The sequence below is a fragment of the Odocoileus virginianus genome, chromosome 30 (genome assembly GCF_023699985.2).
Source record: "Odocoileus virginianus isolate 20LAN1187 ecotype Illinois chromosome 30, Ovbor_1.2, whole genome shotgun sequence".
Taxonomy (NCBI): Eukaryota; Metazoa; Chordata; class Mammalia; order Artiodactyla; family Cervidae; genus Odocoileus; species Odocoileus virginianus.
In genome coordinates, this window is record NC_069703.1 from 14,336,451 (window position 1) to 14,356,102 (window position 19,652).

At 43.3% G+C, this 19,652-nt stretch overlaps 1 protein-coding gene and 1 long non-coding RNA gene across 5 annotated transcripts in view; one reads left to right on the forward strand and one right to left on the reverse strand.

Annotated features, from left to right (window-relative positions):
• The window catches only part of ACADL (acyl-CoA dehydrogenase long chain), a 41,235-nt gene extending 40,383 nt beyond the window's left edge, over window positions 1–852 (reverse strand). Inside the window, exon 1 of one of the 4 annotated variants that reach the window (XR_002313459.2) lies at window positions 686–852. Coding sequence is in view for 3 of the 4 variants with exons in the window: in XM_020891128.2 (XP_020746787.2) it covers window positions 686–762 (77 nt within the window). In the remaining variant the exon portion in view is untranslated. The remainder of the gene's footprint in view (window positions 1–685) is intronic. The other 3 variants (XM_020891128.2, XM_020891114.2, XM_020891105.2) reach the window with 3 other exon arrangements.
• Window positions 853–5,231: 4,379 nt separating this feature from the next.
• Window positions 5,232–13,280, forward strand: LOC139032138 (uncharacterized). Its single transcript, XR_011484663.1, has 2 exons — window positions 5,232–5,525; window positions 11,166–13,280. It is a non-coding gene; the product is annotated as an uncharacterized lncRNA (long non-coding RNA).
• The last annotated feature ends 6,372 nt before the right edge of the window (window positions 13,281–19,652 follow it).

Below are 19,652 nucleotides of genomic sequence, written 5' to 3' on the forward strand. Positions count from 1 at the left end.
TACCTTAATAATCACCGAGTCACTTAGAAACTCTCTCCATTAATTCCCATGCAAAACTTAACTATAAGGATTTGTTAAGCCTTACGTTAATTTCCTTATCTAATGCGGCCATCACAAGGTCTTTTCCTGTCCTGGGATGTCTTTTCTGGGCCAGCATCGCTCGCTGCACGTGCTTTCTTTTCTGGAGATTTGGGAGGCAGTGAAAGTCCCGCTTCCAAGTTCACAAGTTGGCTGTGCCTTCTGCCACAGATCTAACTGGACCAGAGGGCGTGCCTCGAACTCTTGCCCCAACTGTGCCCGAGGGTGCGTCGACGCTTCGCAAGAACTCTAGGAAATGCGGACTCAGTGCCCCTTGCGGCCCTTGGATCCAGACGGGCTAGACCGGAGCCACCTGAGTATTTGGGTACATCCCCCGCGCCTCCCGCCGCCTTTGGCTGTGCTCGCGTTGAGGCTGCTAGCCCAGCGCCCGCCCTGCTAACCTCTGTGGGTCCCACCAGGTCCTGGGAGTCCAAGGGCAAGGCCCAGCCTCTTCTCCCACCCACTTCCGCCCCCACAGCTCAGCCCCAGCCCCTGGTGGCGAGACCGCCGGCCCCGCCTGATTCCGGCCCCCAGGAGTGGTGCGCGGGTCGCCGCCCGGCCCTGCAGCCCCGGGGGCCGGACTAGCTGGAGCCCGGCCGGCACTCACCTCGAGGCCAGCGGCAGGCACGGTGCAGCGCGGCCGCCCCACAGGCGCAAGGTTCCGCGGAGGAGGCGCGTGGCCATGGCGGGGACTGCGAGGGCTGCCGCGGGGGCAACGAACACGTCTCCTCGGGACTCAGAGCGCGGAGGGCGAGGGGCCGGCCCAGAGGACTTTCCCTGAACTTTCCCCCGGGGCAGTCCCGCCCGAAAAGCGTCGCGCAGCCGCCCTGGTACCTGGGCTTGCTTCCGGAGCGGTGTCCGCGGCCTCCCATCCCTGGTGCCTGCGGTGGTGAGTCGCCCAGCGTTGGGACACGCCCCCCCTGGAATCTTACCAAAGGAAAGACTCCAAGCTGGAAATTGTTACTTTTTTCCTACGGCGTTGTTGTTTATCTAAGCAGTTCATTTCCTTGTTCTGAACCGCTTTGAGGAACCGGTGTAAGTTCTGGAGCCTCAGAAATCCACCCAAACACAAACTCACAAACTTACATGAAGTACCTTTTCTTTTCCTTTTTTTTCCTTTTTAGGATTTTTCCCCCCTTATTATTTTTTTTTAATTGAAGTAGTTGATTTACAATATTAGTGATAGATGCACGATGTGCCTGCGTGCTAAAGTCGCTTCAGTCCTGTCTGACTCTGCGATCCTATGGACTGTAGCCCGCCAGGCTCCTCGTCCATGGGATTCTCCAGGCAAGAATACTGGCGTGGGTTGTCCTCTAGGCTGGTGCACAACATACCAATTCAAAATTTGTATAGCTTATACTCCATTTTTAAAACATTTTATTGGTGTATAGTTGATTTACAATGTTGTGTTAGTTTATGCTGCATAGCAAAGTGAAGTAATTAAACATATATACATATATCCACTCTTAAAAATTCTTTTCCCATATAGATCATTACAGAGTAGAGCTCCAGGTGGTATATAGTAGGCCTTATTAGTTATCGATTTTATTTTTGTTGTTGTTTTGTTTTCCAAAACTCACCTATTTTATATATGGTAGTGTGTCTATGTCAACATCAATCTCCCAATTTACCCTTCCCTTCCCTTTATCCTGTGGTAAGTTTGTTTTCCACATCTGTGAGTCTGTTTCCCTTTTGTAAGAAAGTTCTTCATTTGTATTATTTTGATACCCCACATATAAACAATAATCATGATATTTGTCTTTGTCTGATTTCACCTAGTATGATAAGCTCCAGGTCCACCCATGGCGCTGCAAATGGCATCATTTCATTCTTTTTATGGTTGAATAATCTTCCATTGTATATATGTGCCACATCTTCATTACCCACTCCTCTGTGGATGGATATTTATGTTCTTTCCATAGCGTGGCTATTGTAAATAATGCTTCAGTGAACGTTGGGGTTCATGTATTCTTTTGCATTATGATTTTCTCTGATGTATGCTGAGGCGTAGGATTGCTGGATCATGTGGTAGTTCTATTTTTAGTTTTTTGAGGAACCTCCATACTGTTCGATGAAGTTTATTTTCTAACATTGCAGATTGATTTACTTCACATAGATGACTGTAAAAACTATTTTCAAAGAAATGTGATGTTATCATTTTTTTTCTCACAAAAATTAGTAGCCATTTCTTGGCAAAAATGAAAACATGTTCAGTATGAAAATTTAAAAATTTAGTTTTGCTCTTCAATAGTATTTTATTTGAATTCATGTCTTGCCATTTCCTTTTTGTTCAAGTCATCAAATACTGTTTAATAATCTACAGTTCTTTGTTTTAAAAAAGAATCTGCCTATAAGGCAGAAGACTTGAGTGCAATCCTTGGGTTGGGAAGATCCCCTGAAGAAGGGAATGGCTACCTACTCCAGTATTCTTGCCTGGAGAATTCCATGGACAGAGGAGCCTGGGGTTGCAAAGAGTTGGACATGACTGAATGACTAACACACGTCTATTTATTTGTTTTTGGTTGGTTGGATCTTTATTGCTGTGCAGGCTTTTCTCAAGTTGCAGAGAATGGGAGCTCCTCTCTAATTTCAGTACATGGACTGCTCATTGTGGTGGCTTTCTTGTTGTGGAACAAGGGCTCTAGAGTGGGCAGGCTTCAGTAGTTGTTGCACATGGGCTCTGTAGTCGTGGTTCCCAGGCTCTAGAGGACAGGTTCAATAGCTGTGGCATCCAGGCTTAGTTGCTCGGTGACCTGTGGGGTCATTCCAAACCTGTGTCTCCTGCCTTGACAGGTGGATTCTTTAGCACTGAACCACCAGGGAAGCCCAATAATCTACATTTCAATTTAATGAAGTATGCACTTTTGAAATTTGTGGATTTGGTTTTTTAGTAATAGGAAATCTCTGAAAGATTGAACACTGAAGAGTTTTCAGAGTGGATTTCTAAGGGGGTAAAGCAGGACATTAAGGCCATTCTAATAGTCGAAGATCATTATCAAGGGCCTGCAATGGTGCAAGTGAAAAAAAGACATGTCTTGTTAGAAATCAAGAACCAACAACTAATTGAATGCAGTATAAAGAAGTTTTCTTTCTTTCTTTTTTTTTTAAAGAAAGTTTTAATTGCAAACAAAAGCATGTGAATATTATTAGCTAGCTGGGGAAGCCCAAGACTCCTTGCAGGCTTGCTAGAATTCTGGACTTGATAACCAACCTTCTTTTTTTTTTTTTTTTTTTTTCTTAAGCCACCTCAACTATTAGGAGTCTGTGCCAGGGTATTTACTCACTTCCTGGGACCAAAGTTGTTTTTTCAGGATGCTGATTAGCTGATCAAGTAATCTGTTATTACTGAAACCATTTACTTCAGATTGGGACTTGAACCCATGTGCTCAGACTTGAACCTGGCTAAAACCCAGTTTGGGACTTGAACTTTTGTGGTTTCCAACTGAGATCACACACTTGGTTTCAGGACTTAATGAAGCTCAGGTTCTTGATGTTTCATCACAGAAAGAATTCAGTGAGACACAAAGTGATAGGTAAGAAGTGGATTTATTTAGAGAGAAACACACTCCACAGAGCACGGGCCACCTCAGAAGGTGAGAGGCCCTGAAATATGGCATGATTAGTTTTTATGGGATGGGTAATTTCATAGGCTAATGCGTGGGAGGATTATTGCAACTATTTGCAGGAAGGGAACGGAGATTTCCAGAAACTGGGCCACCTGACTCACAGGTAAAAACCCTGATGCTGGAAAAGACTGAAGGCAGAAGAAAAGAGGGCAACAGAGGATGAGATCGTTGGATGGCATCACCGATTCAATGGACATGAACTTGGGCAAACTCTGGGAGGTGGTGAGGGACAGGGAAGCCTGGCATGCTGCAGTGCATGTGGTTGAGAACAGTTGGACATGACTTGGCAACTGAACAACAACAACTTGGAACTGTCATGGTGACTGTGAGGACCACTATCCCTTAGTTTGCTGATGTGTTACAATGAGTGTATACTGAGGCTCAGGGTCTAGTGGTGAAGAAGGAAACCGAAGGATCTGCACTCCATCTTAAGCCTGACCTATGTAAGCTACACGCATGGTCACCCTCCTGGTGGACTCTGAACTTTGTGCTCACTGTCTGTACCAAGGAAAGAACAGACGCCCTCTGGACAAAAGAGCTTCAGGACCTGTACCTAGATTATCCATTGTCTAAAGGAAAGCACACTAATCACCCCTGTCACTGGAGAGGGTCATAAATTTTGTTGTGCTCATGGAGGGTGACCTCGAGCCTATTGATAAATGACCAATTGTTTAACTGTTTAAGCTCATGACACATAAGTTAGGGGTTTATTGTGATTGTATCTCTCCCTCTTTGTTTGGGCAAGTTTCAAGGAATCTGGGGAGGTGGGTTTGTGCACGTACACAAGGTATATAAGGTTTTCACAGAAACTGTTCAGGGTCCTTGGCTAAGAGGAGACTCTGCCTTGGGCCTGCCAGTGTAATAAACTGCACTTGACTGTCTGTATTGTTCTTCTGAGTGACTTTGTTTCCCGGTACGCGTGGCTACAACATTTGGTGCATTGGCCAGGAAACTCCTCACTTTAAGGAGACAAGTCTCATTTGAGGCCACCCCAAGGCTTGCGGCTTGAATCTCCTAGAGGGCGGAAGGCACCTAGCCCCTCTGGAAGGATTCAGCTACCCAACGCCGGGTTCTTTCGCATTGACAGATAGTGAACGGCAGCCAGGGAACTGAGCGCTCAGGTGAGGAGGAACCCATCCAACAGTGTGGAAGAGGGGGCCTGATCACCCCCCTGAGAGGGACTAAAAGGGAGACACGGACCCGTGAGAGCCTGATTCAGGCAGGTCGTGATAACCGCTCGGTACACAGGTTTACGAGCATGCTACTGCTGCTACTGCTAAGTTGCTTCAGTCGTGTCCGACTCTGTGCGACCCCATAGACGGCAGCCCGCCAGGCTCCCCTGTCCCTGGGATTGTCCAGGCAAGAACACGGGAGTGGGTTGCCATTTCCTTCTCCAAGGCATGAAAGTGAAAAGTGAAAGTGAAGTTTCTCAGTCGTGTCTGACTCTTCGTGACCCCATGGACTGCAGCCTACCAGGCTCCTCTGTCCATGGGATTTTCCAGGCAAGAGTACTGGAGTGGGGTGCCATTGCCTTCTCCGTTACAAGCGTGCTAGGGAAGAGGAAAAAATTTTTGAAAGCCATTTAGCAGGTGTGTCCACGCCGTCTCAGAGTAAATTTACCGAGCGGTTGCCAAAGGGTTCTTTGTAAGGAAAGAAGGGAAACCGGTTCTTGTGTGCTCATGTTATGCCCTCACCCAGGAGGTACCCATCTGTTGCGAGACCCACCATCTCCACCAGCTGGTTAAGATAGACGAATTTGGCCTTTTGGAGAAGCCCGGAGACGTGAGGTATTTGATCCACAAGAAGCAGGCCAACAAGAAGGTAAGAGAAATGGGAAGAAACGGATCTAAGACAACTTTGCTGAAAAATATGATTAAGAATTTGTGAAAGGGTGTTGACGGGGACCATGGGAAGAAGATACCCGGTTGACTCTGCAGTCTAATGGCCCTCAATGGGAGTCAGCTGGCCACCAGAGGGGACCATGGACTTAAACTTAATAAAAACAGTTTATGTCATAATTACAGGAAAACCCAGACACCCCATCAGTTCCCCTACATAGACTCTTGGCTAGAAATAGCTCAGGACCCCCTCCTCCCCACCCCAAATGGGCCTGTTTTTACACTCATGGTGGGGAAAAAAGTATTAATGTACTCAAAAAGTAACCAAGGACGAGAAAGAAATTTTACAGGACCCAGAAGGAAAAGAATTTCCCCTACTGCCATAATGGATGAAGGTCCGGCCAACCAACGTCGCCATGGCATCAGGAGCCTTCTCACCAGGAGTCAACCGGAGACCGGTAGGCCTCCTAGATTCTCCGGCCCTCCTAACAGCCCCCCAGGTTGTAGAGCCGCCACCCTGGCAGGCTCCAACCTCGGTTGGGGAAACAACGGAATACAGCCCACCAGATATGACCACCACAGATGTTGTTATTGCAGGTCCTAAGCTTTAGCCTCCGCTCCGGGTAAGTACCACCGGACAAGAAGGAGAAAATACTGGAATTAAACAGAGACTGCACTCTGCCAAAAAGCCAGAGGAAACGACGCCTTTACAGATGCCCCTTAGAGAGGTCCAACAACCTCCGGTGCAAGGAGAAGATGGTAATTACCATCAAGCCCCTGTGGCTTATTACTACCAGCCCTTCTCGTCAACCGGAGAAGGCAATGGCACCCCACTCCAGTACTCTTGTCTGGAAAATCCCATGGACGGAGGAGCCTGGTAGGCTGTAGTCCATGGGGTAGCAAGAGTCAGACACTATTGAGCGACTTCACTTTCACTTTTCACTTTCATGCATTGGAGAAGAAAATGGCAACCCCCTCCAGTGTTCTTGCCTAGAGAATCCCAGGGATGGCGGAGCCTGGTGGGCTGCGTCTATGGGGTCACACAGAGTCAGACACGACTGAAGCGACTTAGCAGCAGCAGCTTCTTGTCAACTGATATATTAAATTGACAAAAACATACCCCCTCCCCCTTACTCTGTGGAACTACAAGACATGACCAGATTAACAAAAACTATCTTCTGCACCCATCGACCAACTTGAGATGATGCCATACAATTATTAACATCCCTCTTCAGCACAGAAGAGAGGTATAAAATCAATACAAAGACAAAAAAACTGTTGCGGAAAATGGTTCCAGGAGACATTACAAACCTGGAAAGATGGGTAGAACAAGCCTTCCCCACTGATAAGCCTAATTGAGAGTATAATACAGAAAAAAGGAGGACTCAACTAGATAGATGTAAGATAGCTATTATACAAAGATTAAAGAAGGGAGCCTGTAAGTCTATGGACATGTCAAAGCCTGTTGAGATAGTTCAGAAGGAGAGTGAGTCACCTTCTGAATTTTATGAAAGACTTTGCGAAGCCTATAGACTTTATACACCCATAGACCCAAAAGCCATGGGCTCCCAGATTGTTATCAATTAGGCATTTATCTCACAGACATGTCCTGACATTAAATGAAAGCTTTAAAAGACCAAAGGGATACTATCTATGTCCAGCTCCCAGCTAATTGAAATAGCAGATATGGTGTTCCGAAACAGAGACACAGAAATTTTAAAAAATACGAGAAAAGATATAAAGAGGAACAAAAGAAAACAGACCAGAGATTTGCAATGCTAGCTGCTGCACTAGAAAAAGTCCTCCTAAGACTTCACAAGTTCTAAAAGAAAGAAACCTCCTTCGGCTCAAAGTCAAGACAGTCCCTTAATTGGTCCCAGTGGAGGCCCCGGGCTCCATTACAGCCAAACCAATGCACCCAATGGTTTGGTCACTGAAAAAATGAATGTCCTGGGGAAAAAAAAAAAAAGGAAAACCCTCCACAGTTGTGGAGGCTCACCAACCTAGAGACTGAATAGGGATGCCGGGACTGAAAGACATTAGGTCCCCAAGAGCTCATGGTAGCCTTAAAAATAGGGGACCAAGACATTGACTTTATGATAGATATTAGAACAAAACTGTCAGTAGTGACTAAGCCTGTGATGCTACTGACCAACAAGACTACCACCCTAACTGGGGTATTAGGAGAAAAAATGATTAAATCATTTTGCCAGCCCAGAAAATGTCAGATGGGGGGACACCAAGTGACTCATGAGTTCCTTTATATCCCTGAGTGCCCAGTACCCCTGTTGGGGAGAGATTTACTCTCCAAGCTAGGAGCACAAGTGACCTTCTCTCCTGAAGAGAGACCCACCTTCCAGGTGGGCACTACAACTTATTTGCTCTTTCTCTATACACCCCCTCAAGACAAATGGAGGTTACATGAACCTCCAGAGGATGAACTAAATGGAACAAGAAAACTTGAGAGAGAACTAACTCAGTTATTTACCGAGGTCTGGGCCAAAGATAACCCCCTCGGGCCGGCTAAACATCAGGCTCCAGTAATAATAGAACTTAAACCAGGAGCCACCCCAGTGAGAAAACGTCAATACCTACTGCCCATGGAAGCCCGGGCCAACATATTGCCCCACGTTAATAGACTGAAACAGGTGGGCATCCTGGTAAAATGCCAGTCGGCTTGGAATACACCAATTCTGCCAGTCAAAAAGGAAGGAGGACAAGACTATAGGCCTGTACAAGATCTCAGGCTAGTCAACCAGGCTACCATAACTTTGCATCTGACTGTTCCAAACCCCTATACCTTGCTTAGCCTCCTCCCACCAAAGACAAAGATTTACACCTGCTTAGATCTTAAAGATGCCTTTTTTAACATGTGCCTAGCCCCAATGTCACAACCCATCTTTGCTTTTAAATGGGAAGACCCAATTGGAGGCACTAAAAAACAACTCACCTGGACTCGCCTCCCACAAGGGTTTAAGAACGCCCTGACCATCTTTGGAAAAACATTGGCTTTGGACCTGGAGTCACTCCAGCCAGAAAAGTATAGATGTTGGCTTCTACGGTACGTGGATGACTTGCTACTGGTTGCTGAAACCTGCAAAGAATGCTGAGAGGAGACTAAGACACTGCTTCAGCTCCTAATGGAGACAGGATATTGGGTATCAAAAAAAAAAAAAAAAAAAGACACAAATCTACAAGGAAGAGGTAAAGTATTTGGGGTTTGTCTTAAAAAAAGACACAAGGTTGTTAGGCCAGCCCAGAAAGGAAGTAATTCTAGGAATCCCGACGCCTAAGACCCAGCGACAAGTCAGGAAATTCCTCGGAGCCATGGGGTTCTGCAGAATTTGGGTTCCAAGATATTCCCAAGTGGTCAGCCCCTATACGAACTTCTAATGGGGCCTGAAAAAAACCCATTAAACTGGACTGAAAAACAACAAAAAGCCTTTGGTGATTTAAAGTTGGCAATTGTCTCAGCCCCTGCCCTAGGGTTGCCAGACCTCAATAAGCCTTTTACCCTGTATGTAACCGAAAGGGATAAAACAGCCATGGGGGTGTTAACTCAGGCCCTGGGAACATGGGACAGGCCGATAGCTTACCTCTCAAAATGACTTGACAGTGTCACCACCAGGTGGCCTGGATGCTTATGGACAGTTGTCACAGTTGCCTTGCTGGTATGTGAAGCTACTAAACTAAATTTGGGCCAAGACATGATTGTGAGAGTCCCGCATGAGGTCAACGCCCTCCTCACGGGAGACCCTCACAAGTGTCTGTCAGACTGCCAAACTATTCAATACCAGGGGCTATTATGCAAAAACCCTAACCTCCTCATTGAGCCTTGCCAAGGTTTGAACCCGGCCACACTCCTCCCAGTGGGAGAGGGCAGGCCATCTCATGACTGTGAAGAGGTCCTAGAAAAAGTCTACGCTGGCAGGCCCGACCTCCAGGAACAACTGATTCAGAATCCTGATTGGGTCCTATACACATGCGACATTAGCCTAATAAAATAAGGACAGCGATTATCAGGCTATGCCATGGTTACAGAAAGACCATCATTGAGGCTGGCCCCCTACCACAGCACTGGTCTGCTCAGTGAGCCGATTTATGGGCCTTGATTCGGACACTCCAGCTGTCCAAAAAAGAAAAGAGAGGAAACATCTTTACCGACTCCAGGTTTGCTTTTGCCACTCTACATGTTCATGGAGCTCTGTATCGAGAGAGGGACCTACTGATGGCTAGCGAAGAAGACGTTAAAAACAGGGAGAAAATCCTAACCCTGTTAGATGCTGTCTGGGACCCAAGAAAATTTGTAGTTATGCACTGCCATGGACATCAGAAAAAAGACACCCCCCAAGCTCAGAAAAACAAACTAGCAGACCAAACTGCTAAACAAGCATCCAAAGACATAAAAATGACCAGACAGGCCACTATAAGGATACTTGTTTTGACAAAATTACCTGAACTGGTCCTAGACTCCCCAATGTACACCAAGGCTCAAGACCAACTAGCCGAAGCAGAAGGAGCAACCAGGACAGAAAAGAGATGGTGAAAACTACTGAACGACAGGTTACTGGTGCCGGAAGAGTTGGCACCGTCTCTAGTAAGCCAGGCACATCAGTGACCCACCTGGGTCACGATAAACTGGAAAAACTAATTTGGAAGTACTTTCTGGTTCCCTGCCTCTCTTCTTTATGCAGAACAGAATCTCAAAACTGCTCTGCCTGCTCCCAAGTCAATGCTGCCTCACAACACAGAAACCCCCAAGAATTCAGCTAAAGGTCACACTGCCCTTTGAACATCTAGAAGTGGACTTCGCAAGGAAAAACCACACCGACATCATCGCTACCTGCTAGTAATAGTATGTACATTTTCGAGATGGGTAAAAGTTCTCCCCACCGAGACTGAGAAAACATCAGAGGTGGCCTGGTGCTTGCTTAGGGAAATAGTCCCCAAATTTAGATTTCCCACCAGCATCAGATCAGACAATGGCCCAGCCTTTATATCTGACTTAGTACAACGAGTAAGTAAAGCTATATATATATATATATATATTATATATAATATATATATGTACATATATATATATAATGTACATATGTGCAACAAGTAAGTAAAGCTATATATATATGTACATATATATAATGGAAATATAAAATATAAATATAAAATATAAAATGGAAGCTGCACACTGCATACAGACCCCAGAGTTCCAAAATGGTAAAACAGACCAACCGAACTGTAAAAGAGATACTCTCCAAATGGGTCATAATAACTGACTGCTCCTGGGTGGATTTTCTCCCAATGGCCTTATTCAGGCTTAGGATGACCCCACAAATCCATGGCTATTCTCCAAATAAAATTATATATGGTAGACCCCCTCCCATAATAAAACAGGTAATAACTAATTTGTCTCAGGGAGAGAGAGATGGGAAATCGCAGCAGATGGAACAACTGGGTAAGATAATTAATCAGGTAACTAAATTTATGCAGAAAAGGGTACTGTTCCCCTTATAGATTCATGAGTTTAAACCAGATGACCAAGTATGGGTCACATACTGGAAACATAACTTGTTAGCCCCTCGATGGAAGGGTCCCTATACTGTTATTCTAACCACCCCTACTGCAGTTAAATTTGCAGCTATTGCCCCCGGGATTCATCATACAAGGACAAAGAAAGCATACCACGCAGACCCAAAAAACACAGAGTGGACTATGCAGAGAGACCCCACCAACCCCGAGAGACCAAGATCATCTTAAAAAAAAAAAAAAAAAGATCCCGGACGAGCCCCTTCCAGAATAAATTACATAGCCAACTCCTGCTACTCGGCCTTGTCAGCACGATTTTTGACTTAACTGTTGTTTCAGCCCAGGACAATGTCTTTATCTTATGGACACACTCCTACACGGATTTCCACAACACCTCCAACTGTTGGGTATGGGGAGCTATGCCCTTATTAGTGATGGACGGACTTCCTTGGTGAATGTCACCACTATTGCCATGGAGACTTTAAACCACTCTGATCCTTTCTGAGACAGCAGAAAGAGACTTTCCTTTCTCTTGCCAATCATAACGTCTCTCTGCTTTCTTGGTGTAAATTAGAACCACCGACAGACTTAAGCCACAAAATCACATTTGACATAAATGCTAGTCTTATAAAAGTAACACGAGCTTATACCTTATACTGAAAAAACAAAAAGGAAAGGGGCTCCCTAACTAGTAAGAGGACAAGCCTCTCGGTACTTTGAACAATTTTATCAGGTCTGGAACGAGTACTTCTAGATGACCCCAGAAAAGGCCAGTTGGTTGTTCCTGCCACTATATGCTGGGAACAAAAGAAACACAGGGTCGGGCTTGGTGACTGCCCATTAGAGCCAAAAGAACTAAAATATATGAAATATCTGTCTCCTGAACAATGTAGACAGACATTCAAGGTCACCTACTATCCCAACCAGTCTATCCATTGGCCAGGCTCAGACTGAAAATATAACCCTAAAATCCGCTGGGTGGCTCCCAATGGAACTCAATGTCTCTGCATGCCCAACCTCTGGCCCTGGCTACCAATCGGCTGAGTAGGCTGCTGCACACTGGGGTTCGCTTTTGCTCATGACAACATAAGGCCTAACCTACGCCAAGCCCCAGTGAATATACCTTATTTACATGCAAGGTGGACAAGGTCTGTGTTCCAATGGTACAAATATATTGCTGCCCTATATACCCTCCATAGGGGTGACAGACATTATGATCAAGGTAGAGGCCTTGACCAACTTTACAAAACAAGCCCTGCTAGATAATACAAAAGCCATCTAAGTCGTAAATAAAGAAAAGATCCAAATGAGAAAAGCCATGATCCAGAAGAAAATGACTCTAGATATACTCACCACGGCTCAGGGAGGAACCTGCACCATAGTATTAAGGTTAAATGCTGTGTGTATATTCCCGACCTGTCTGACAATGTATCAAGTGCCTTGAATGATATAAAAAACCAGATTAAAAACAATGTCTAATGAAAATATTCCTTTTTGGACCTTGGTCCTGACTTGGGTGAAAGGTGACTGGTGAAAAACTATATTTACTGTTGTCATAATTGCCCTAATGATTCTGCTTTGTGGACCTTGCATTCTGTAAATTTTGTAACCCGGAGACTGATGTCCTTCTCCCATATTGAGAACCGAAGAACTAGAGTACAATACGTAGCAATACATGATGCTCATCATGCAAATTAAGAACACCAAGAAGGAGAAATGAAGAAGGAAACCGAGGGATCTGCACTCCATCTTAAGCCTGACCTACATAAACTACACGCATGGTCACCCTCCCGGTGGACTCTGAACTTTGTGCTCGGGGTCTATGGAAACGACATACCAACAAAAGAACAGACGTCCTCTGGACAAAAGAGCTTCAGGACCTGTACCTAGATCATCCATTGTCTAAAGGAAAGCACACTAATCACCCCTGTCACCGGACAGGGTCATACATTTTGTTGTGCTTATCAGAGGGTGACCTCGAGCCTATTGATAAATGACCAATTGTTTACCCGTTTAAGCTCGTAACACATAAGTTATGGGTTTATTGTGATTGTATCTCTCCCTCTTTGTTTGGGCAAGTTTCAAGGAATCTGGGGAGGTGGGTTTGTGCACGTACACAAGGTATATAAGGTTTTCACAGAAACTGTTCAGGGTCCTTGGCTAAGAGGAGACTCTGCCTTGGGCCTGCCAGTGTAATAAACTGCACTTGACTGTCTGTACTGTTCTTCTGAGTGACTTTGTTTCCCGGTACACGTGGCTACAACAGTGGAAGTTCACTTGTCCACCATCTTGGATCCATTTGGTTTATGTCTTGTCCTATATCATTCTTTTAAAGTCTATGCCCTGTCCCCTTCTTTTCTGTGTCAGTATGGAGCAATGAGACCCTTCTGTACATGGTCTTGCTGAGTCTGTGACAGTGAAGATAATAATAAAACACTATTTCAGTGTGACTTGATGGTCTGAGAATAACTACAGCAGCACCTCTTGTTTAATCAGAATATCTGATGATGAGGTCCAGGACTCAATGTTGTTAACATGTATCATGTCTTCAAGGGCTTCCCTGGTGGCTCAGATGGTAAAGAATCTGCCTGCAAGGCAGGAGACCTGGGTTCAGTCCCTGAGCTGGAAAGATCCCCTGGAGAAGGGAACAGCTACCCACTACAGTATTCTGGCCTGGAGAATTCCATGGACAGAGGAACCTGGCAGACTATAGTCTCAGTTCAGCTCAGTTCAGTTTAGTCATTCAGTTGTGTCCAACTCTTTGCGACCTCATGAATCGCAGCACACCAGGCCTCCCTGTCCATCACCAGCTCCCGGAGTATACTCAAACCCATGCCCATCGAGTCGGTGATGCCATCCAGCCATCTCATCCTCTGTCGTCCCCTTCTCCTCCTGCCCCCAATCCCTCCCATAATCAGGGTCTTTTCCAATGAGTCAGCTCTTCACATCAGGTGGCCAAAGTATTGGAGTTTCAGCTTCAGCATCAGTCCTTCCAGTGAATATTCAGGATTGATCTCCTTTAGGATGGATTGGTTTGATCTCCTTGCAGTCCAAGGGACTCTTAAGAAACTTCTCCAACATCACAGTTCAAAAGCATCAATTTTTTGGCACTCAGCTTTCTTCATAGTCCAAGTCTCACATCCATACATGACCACTGGAAAAAAAATAGCCTTGACTAGATGGACCTTTGTTGGCAAAGTAATGTCTCTGCTTTTTAATATGCTGTCTAGGTTGGTCATAACTTTCCTTCCAAGGAGTAAGCGTCTTTTAATTTCATGGCTGCAATCACCGTCTGCAGTGAATTTGGAGCCCCCCAAAATAAAGTCTGTCACTGTTTCTACTGATTCCCCATCTATTTCCCATGAAATGATGGGACCAGATGCCATGATCTTAGTTTTCTGAATGTTGAGCTTTAAGCCAACTTTTTCACTCTCCTCTTTCACTTTCAACAAGAGAATTTTTAGTTCCTCTTCACTTTCTGCCATAAGGATGGTGTCATCTGCATATCTGAGGTTATTGATATTTCTCCTGGCAATCTTGATTACGGTTTGTGCTTTTTCCAGCCCAGCGTTTCTCCTGAAGTAATCTGCATATAAGTTAAATAAGCAGGGTGACAATATACAGCCTTGACATACTCCTTTTCCTATTTGGAAACAGTCTGTTGTTCCATGTCCAGTTCTAACTGTTGCTTCCTGACCTGTACACATAGATTTCTCAAGAGGCAGGTCAGGTGGTCTGGTATTCCCATCTCCTTCAGAATTTTCCACAGTGTATTGTGATCCACACAGTCAAAGGCTTTGGCATAGTCAATAAAGCAGAAATAGATGTTTTTCTGGACCTCTCTTGCTTTTTCTATGGGGTCACAAAGAGTTGGACACGACTGAGCAACTTTCACTCACTGACTCACTCGTCGTGTCTCACAGGTGATTTTTAAAATTAGGTTTAATTAATGCACTTTTTTCCTCATAAAAATACTCTGTATTGACCATGACTGGATTTTCTATGTCTCTTGTTATTTGTTTGTAGGAAATAGGCTTCATTCAGGCTTCCCAGGTGGTGTTAGTTGTAAAGAACCCTCTTGCCATTGCAATGGTCCCTAGGGTGGAATGACCCCCTTAAGTAGGAAACGGTATTCTTGCCTGGAGACGATGGTTTGATCCCTGGTTTGGGAATTCAAAGAGCTACTTATTAGGGAAGGGAGGGAATGCAGAAACAAAGGAGAAACAGTCCAAAAACAATAATGCAGCTTTAGGGCAGGAGCCTGATTCTTCCTCAAGTAATACACATAACAAAATACCTTTGAGTTTTCTGTAGGAACTAGGGCCCCCACCCAGCTGGTGTTGTTCAGTCACTCAGCCCTGTCTGACTCTTTGAGACCCTGTGGACTGCAGCATGCCAGGCTTCCCAGTCCTTCACCATCTCCTGGAGTCTGCTCAAACTCATGTCTACTGAGTCAGTGATGCCATCCAACCATCTCATCCTCTGTCATCCCCTTCTCCTCTTGCATTCAATCTTTCCCAGCATCAGGGTGTTTTCCAATGAGTCAGTTCTTCACATTAGGTGGCCAAAGTATTGGAGCTTCAGCTTCAGCATCAGTCCTTCCAATGAATATTCAGGATTGATTTCCTTTAGGATTGACTGGTTTGATCTCTGTGCAGTCAAAGGGACTCTCAAGAATCTTCTCTAGTACCACAGTTCGAAGGAATCAGTTCTTTGGTGCTCAGCCTTTTTTATTGTCCAGATCTCACATGACTACTGTAAAAACCATAGCTTTGACTATATGGAACTTTGCAGGTGAAGTAATGTCTCTGCTTTTTATTTTATTTTTTTAATTAATTAATTTATTTTAATTGGAAGCTAATTACTTTACAATATTGTAGTGGTTTTTGCCATACATTGACATGAATCAGCCATAGGTGTACATGTGTTCCCCATCCTGAACCCCCCTCCCACATCCCTCCCCATCCCATCCCTCAGCGTCATCCCAGTGCACCGACCCTGTCTCATACATGGAACCTGGACTGGCAATCTATTTCATATATGACAATATACATGTTTCAATGCTATTCTCTTAAATCATCCCACCCTCGCCTTCTCCCACAGAGCGCAAAAGTCTTTTCTTTACATCTGTGTCTCTTTTGCTGTCTCGCAAATAGGGTCATCATTACCATCTTTCTAAATTCCATATATATGTGCTAATATACTGTATTGGTGTTTTTCTTTCTGACTTACTTCACTCTATAAAAGGCTCCAGTTTCATCCACTTTATTAGAACTGATTCAAATGCATTCTTTTTAATAGCTGAGTAATACTCCATTGTGTATATGTACCACAGCTTTCTTATCCATTCATCTGCCGATGGACATCTAGGTTGATTCCATGTCCTGGCTATTGTAAACAGTGCTGTGATGTACATTGGGGTGCATGTGTCTCTTTCAATTCTGGTTTCCTTGGTGTGTATGCCCAGCAGTGGGGTTACTGGGTCATATGGGAGTTCTATTTCCAGTTTTTTAAGGAATCCCCAAACTGTTCTCCATAGTGGCTGTACTGGTTTGCATTCTCACCAACAGTGTTTGAGAGTTCCCTTTTCTCTGCACCCTCTCCAGCATTGTTTGTAGACTTTTTGATAGCAGCTATTCTGACTGGAGTGAGATGGTACCTCATTGTGGTTTTGATTTGCATTTTTCTGATAATGAGTGATGTTGAGCATCTTTTCATGTGTTTGTTAGCCATCTGTATGTCTTCTTTGGAGAAATGTCTGTTTAGTTCTTTGGCCCATTTTTTGATTGGGTCATTTATTTTCTGGAATAGAACTGCAGGAGCTGCTTGTATATTTTTGAGATTAATTCTTTGTCAGTTGCTTCGTTTGCTATTATTTTTTCCCATTCTGAAAATTGTCTTTTCATCTTGGTTATAGTTTCCTTCTTTGTGCAAAAACTTTTAAGTTTAATTAGTTCCCATTTGTTCATTTTTGCTTTTATTTCCATTACTCTGGGAGGTGGGTCATAGAGGATTCTGTTATGATTTATGTCAGAGAGTGTTTTGCCTATGTTTTCCTCTAGGTGTTTTATAGTTTCTGGTCTTACATTTAGATCTTTAATCCATTTTGAGTTTATTTTTGTGTATGGTGTTAAAAAGTGCTCTAGTTTCACTCTTTTGCAAGTAGTTGACCAGTTTTCCCAGCACCACTTGCTAAACAGATTGTCTTTTCTCCATTGTATATTCTTGCTTCCTTTGTCAAAGATAAGGTGTCCATAGATGCGTGAGTTTATCTCTGGGTTTTCTATTTTGTTCTATTAATCTATATTTCTGTCTTCGTGCCAGTACCATACTGTCTTGATGACTGTAACTTTGTAGTATAGTCTGAAGTCAGGCAGGCTGTTTCCTCCAGTCCCATTCTGCTTTCTCAAGATTGCTTTGGCTATTTGAATTTTTTTGTATTTCCATACAAATTATGAAATTATTTGTTCTAGTTCTCTGAAAAATACCATTGGTAGCTTGATAAGGATTGCATTGAATCTACAGATTGCTTTGGGTGGTATACTCACTTCCACTCTATTGATGCTTCTGATCCATGAACATGGTATTTTTCTCCATCTATTTGTGTCATCTTTGATTTCTTTCATCAGTGTTTTATAATTTTCCTTAGGTATATTTATTCCTAAGTATTTTATTCCTTTCATTGCAATGGTGAATGGAATTGTTTCCTTAATTTCTCTTTCTGCTTTCTCATTGTTAGTGTATAGGAATGCAAGGGATTTCTGTGTGTTAATTTTATATCCTGCAACTTTACTATATTCATTGATTAGCTCTAGTAATTTTCTGGTGGAGTCTTTAGGGTTTTCTATGTAGAGGATCATGTCATCTGCAAACAGTGAGAGTTTTACTTCTTCTTTTCCAATCTGGATTCCTTTTATTTCTTTTTCTTCTCTGATTGCTGTGGCTAAAACTCCCAAAACTATGTTGAATAGTAGTGGTGAGAGTGGGCACCCTTGTCTTGTTCCTGACTTTAGGGGAAATGCTTTCAATTTTTCACCATTTAGGAAAATGTTTGCTGTGGGTTTATCATATATGGCTTTTATTATGTTGAGGTATGTTCCTTCTATGCCGGCTTTCTGGAGAGGTTTTTTGTTTTTTGTTTTTTAATCATAAATGGGTATTGAATTTTGTCAAAGGCTTTCTCTGCATCTACTGAGATAATCATATGGTTTTTAATCTTTCAATTTGTTAATGTGGTGTATCACATTGATTGATTTGCAAATATTGAAGAATCTTTACATCCCTGGGATAAAGCCCACTTGGTCATGATGTATGGTCTTTTTATTATGTTATTGGATTCTGTTTGCTAGAATTTTGTTAAGGATTTTTTCATCTATGTTCATCAGTGATATTGGCCTGTAGTTTTCTTTTTTGTGGCATCTTTGTCTGGTTTTGGTATTAGGGTGATGGTGGCCTCATAGAATGAGTTTGGAAGTTTACCTTCCTCTGCAATTTTCTGGAAGAGTTTGAGTAGGATAGGTGTTAGCTCTTCTCTAAATTTTTGGTAGAATTCAGCTGTGAAGCTGTCTGGTCCTGGGTTTTTGTTTGCTGGAAGATTTCTGATTCCATTGTTGATTTCTGTGCTTGTGACGGGTCTGTTAAGATTTTCTGTTTCTTCCTGGTTCAGTTTTGGAAAGTTAAACTTTTCTAAGAATTTGTCCATTTCTTCCAAGTTGTCCATTTTATTGGCATATAGTTGATGATAGTAGTCTCTTATGATCCTTTGTATTTCTGTGTTGTCTGTTGTGATTTCTCCATTTTCATGTCTAATTTTGTTGATTTGATTCTTCTCCCTTTTTTTTCTTGATGAGTCTGGCTAATGGTTTGTCTATTTTATTTATCTTCTCAAAGAACCTGCTTTTAGCTTTGTTGATTTTTGCTGTGATCTCCTTTTTTCCCCCTCCATTTATTTCTCCCCTAATTTTTATGATTTCTTTCCTTCTACTAACCCTGGAGTTCTTCATTTCTTCTTTTTCTAGTTGCTTTAGGTGTAGAGTTAGGTTATTTATTTGATTTTTCTCTTGTTTCTTGAGGTAAGCTTGTATTGCCATGAACCTTCCCCTTAGCACTGCTTTTAGTGAAGCCCATAGGTCTTGGGTTGCTGTGTTTTCATTTTCATTTGTTTCTATGCATATTTTGGTTTCTTCTGTGATTTGTTGGTTATTCAGAAGTGTGTTGTTTAGCCTCCATATGTTTGTATTTTTAATAGTTTTTTTCTGTTGTTGACATTTAATCTTACCTCTTTGTGATCAGAGAAGAGCTTGAAATGATTTCAACTTTTTTTAATTTACCAGGGCTAGATTTATGGCCCAGGATGTGATCTGTCCTGGAAAATGTTCTGCGTGCACTTGAGGAAAAGGTGAAATTCATTGTTTTAGAGTGAAATTTCCTATAGATATCAATTAGGTCTAACTGGTCCATTGTATCATTTAAAGTTTGTGTTTCCTTGCTAATTTTCTGTTTAGTTGATCTATCGATAGGTGTGAGTGGGGTACTAAAGTCTCCCACTATTATTGTGTTACTGTTAATTTTCCCCTTTCATACTTGT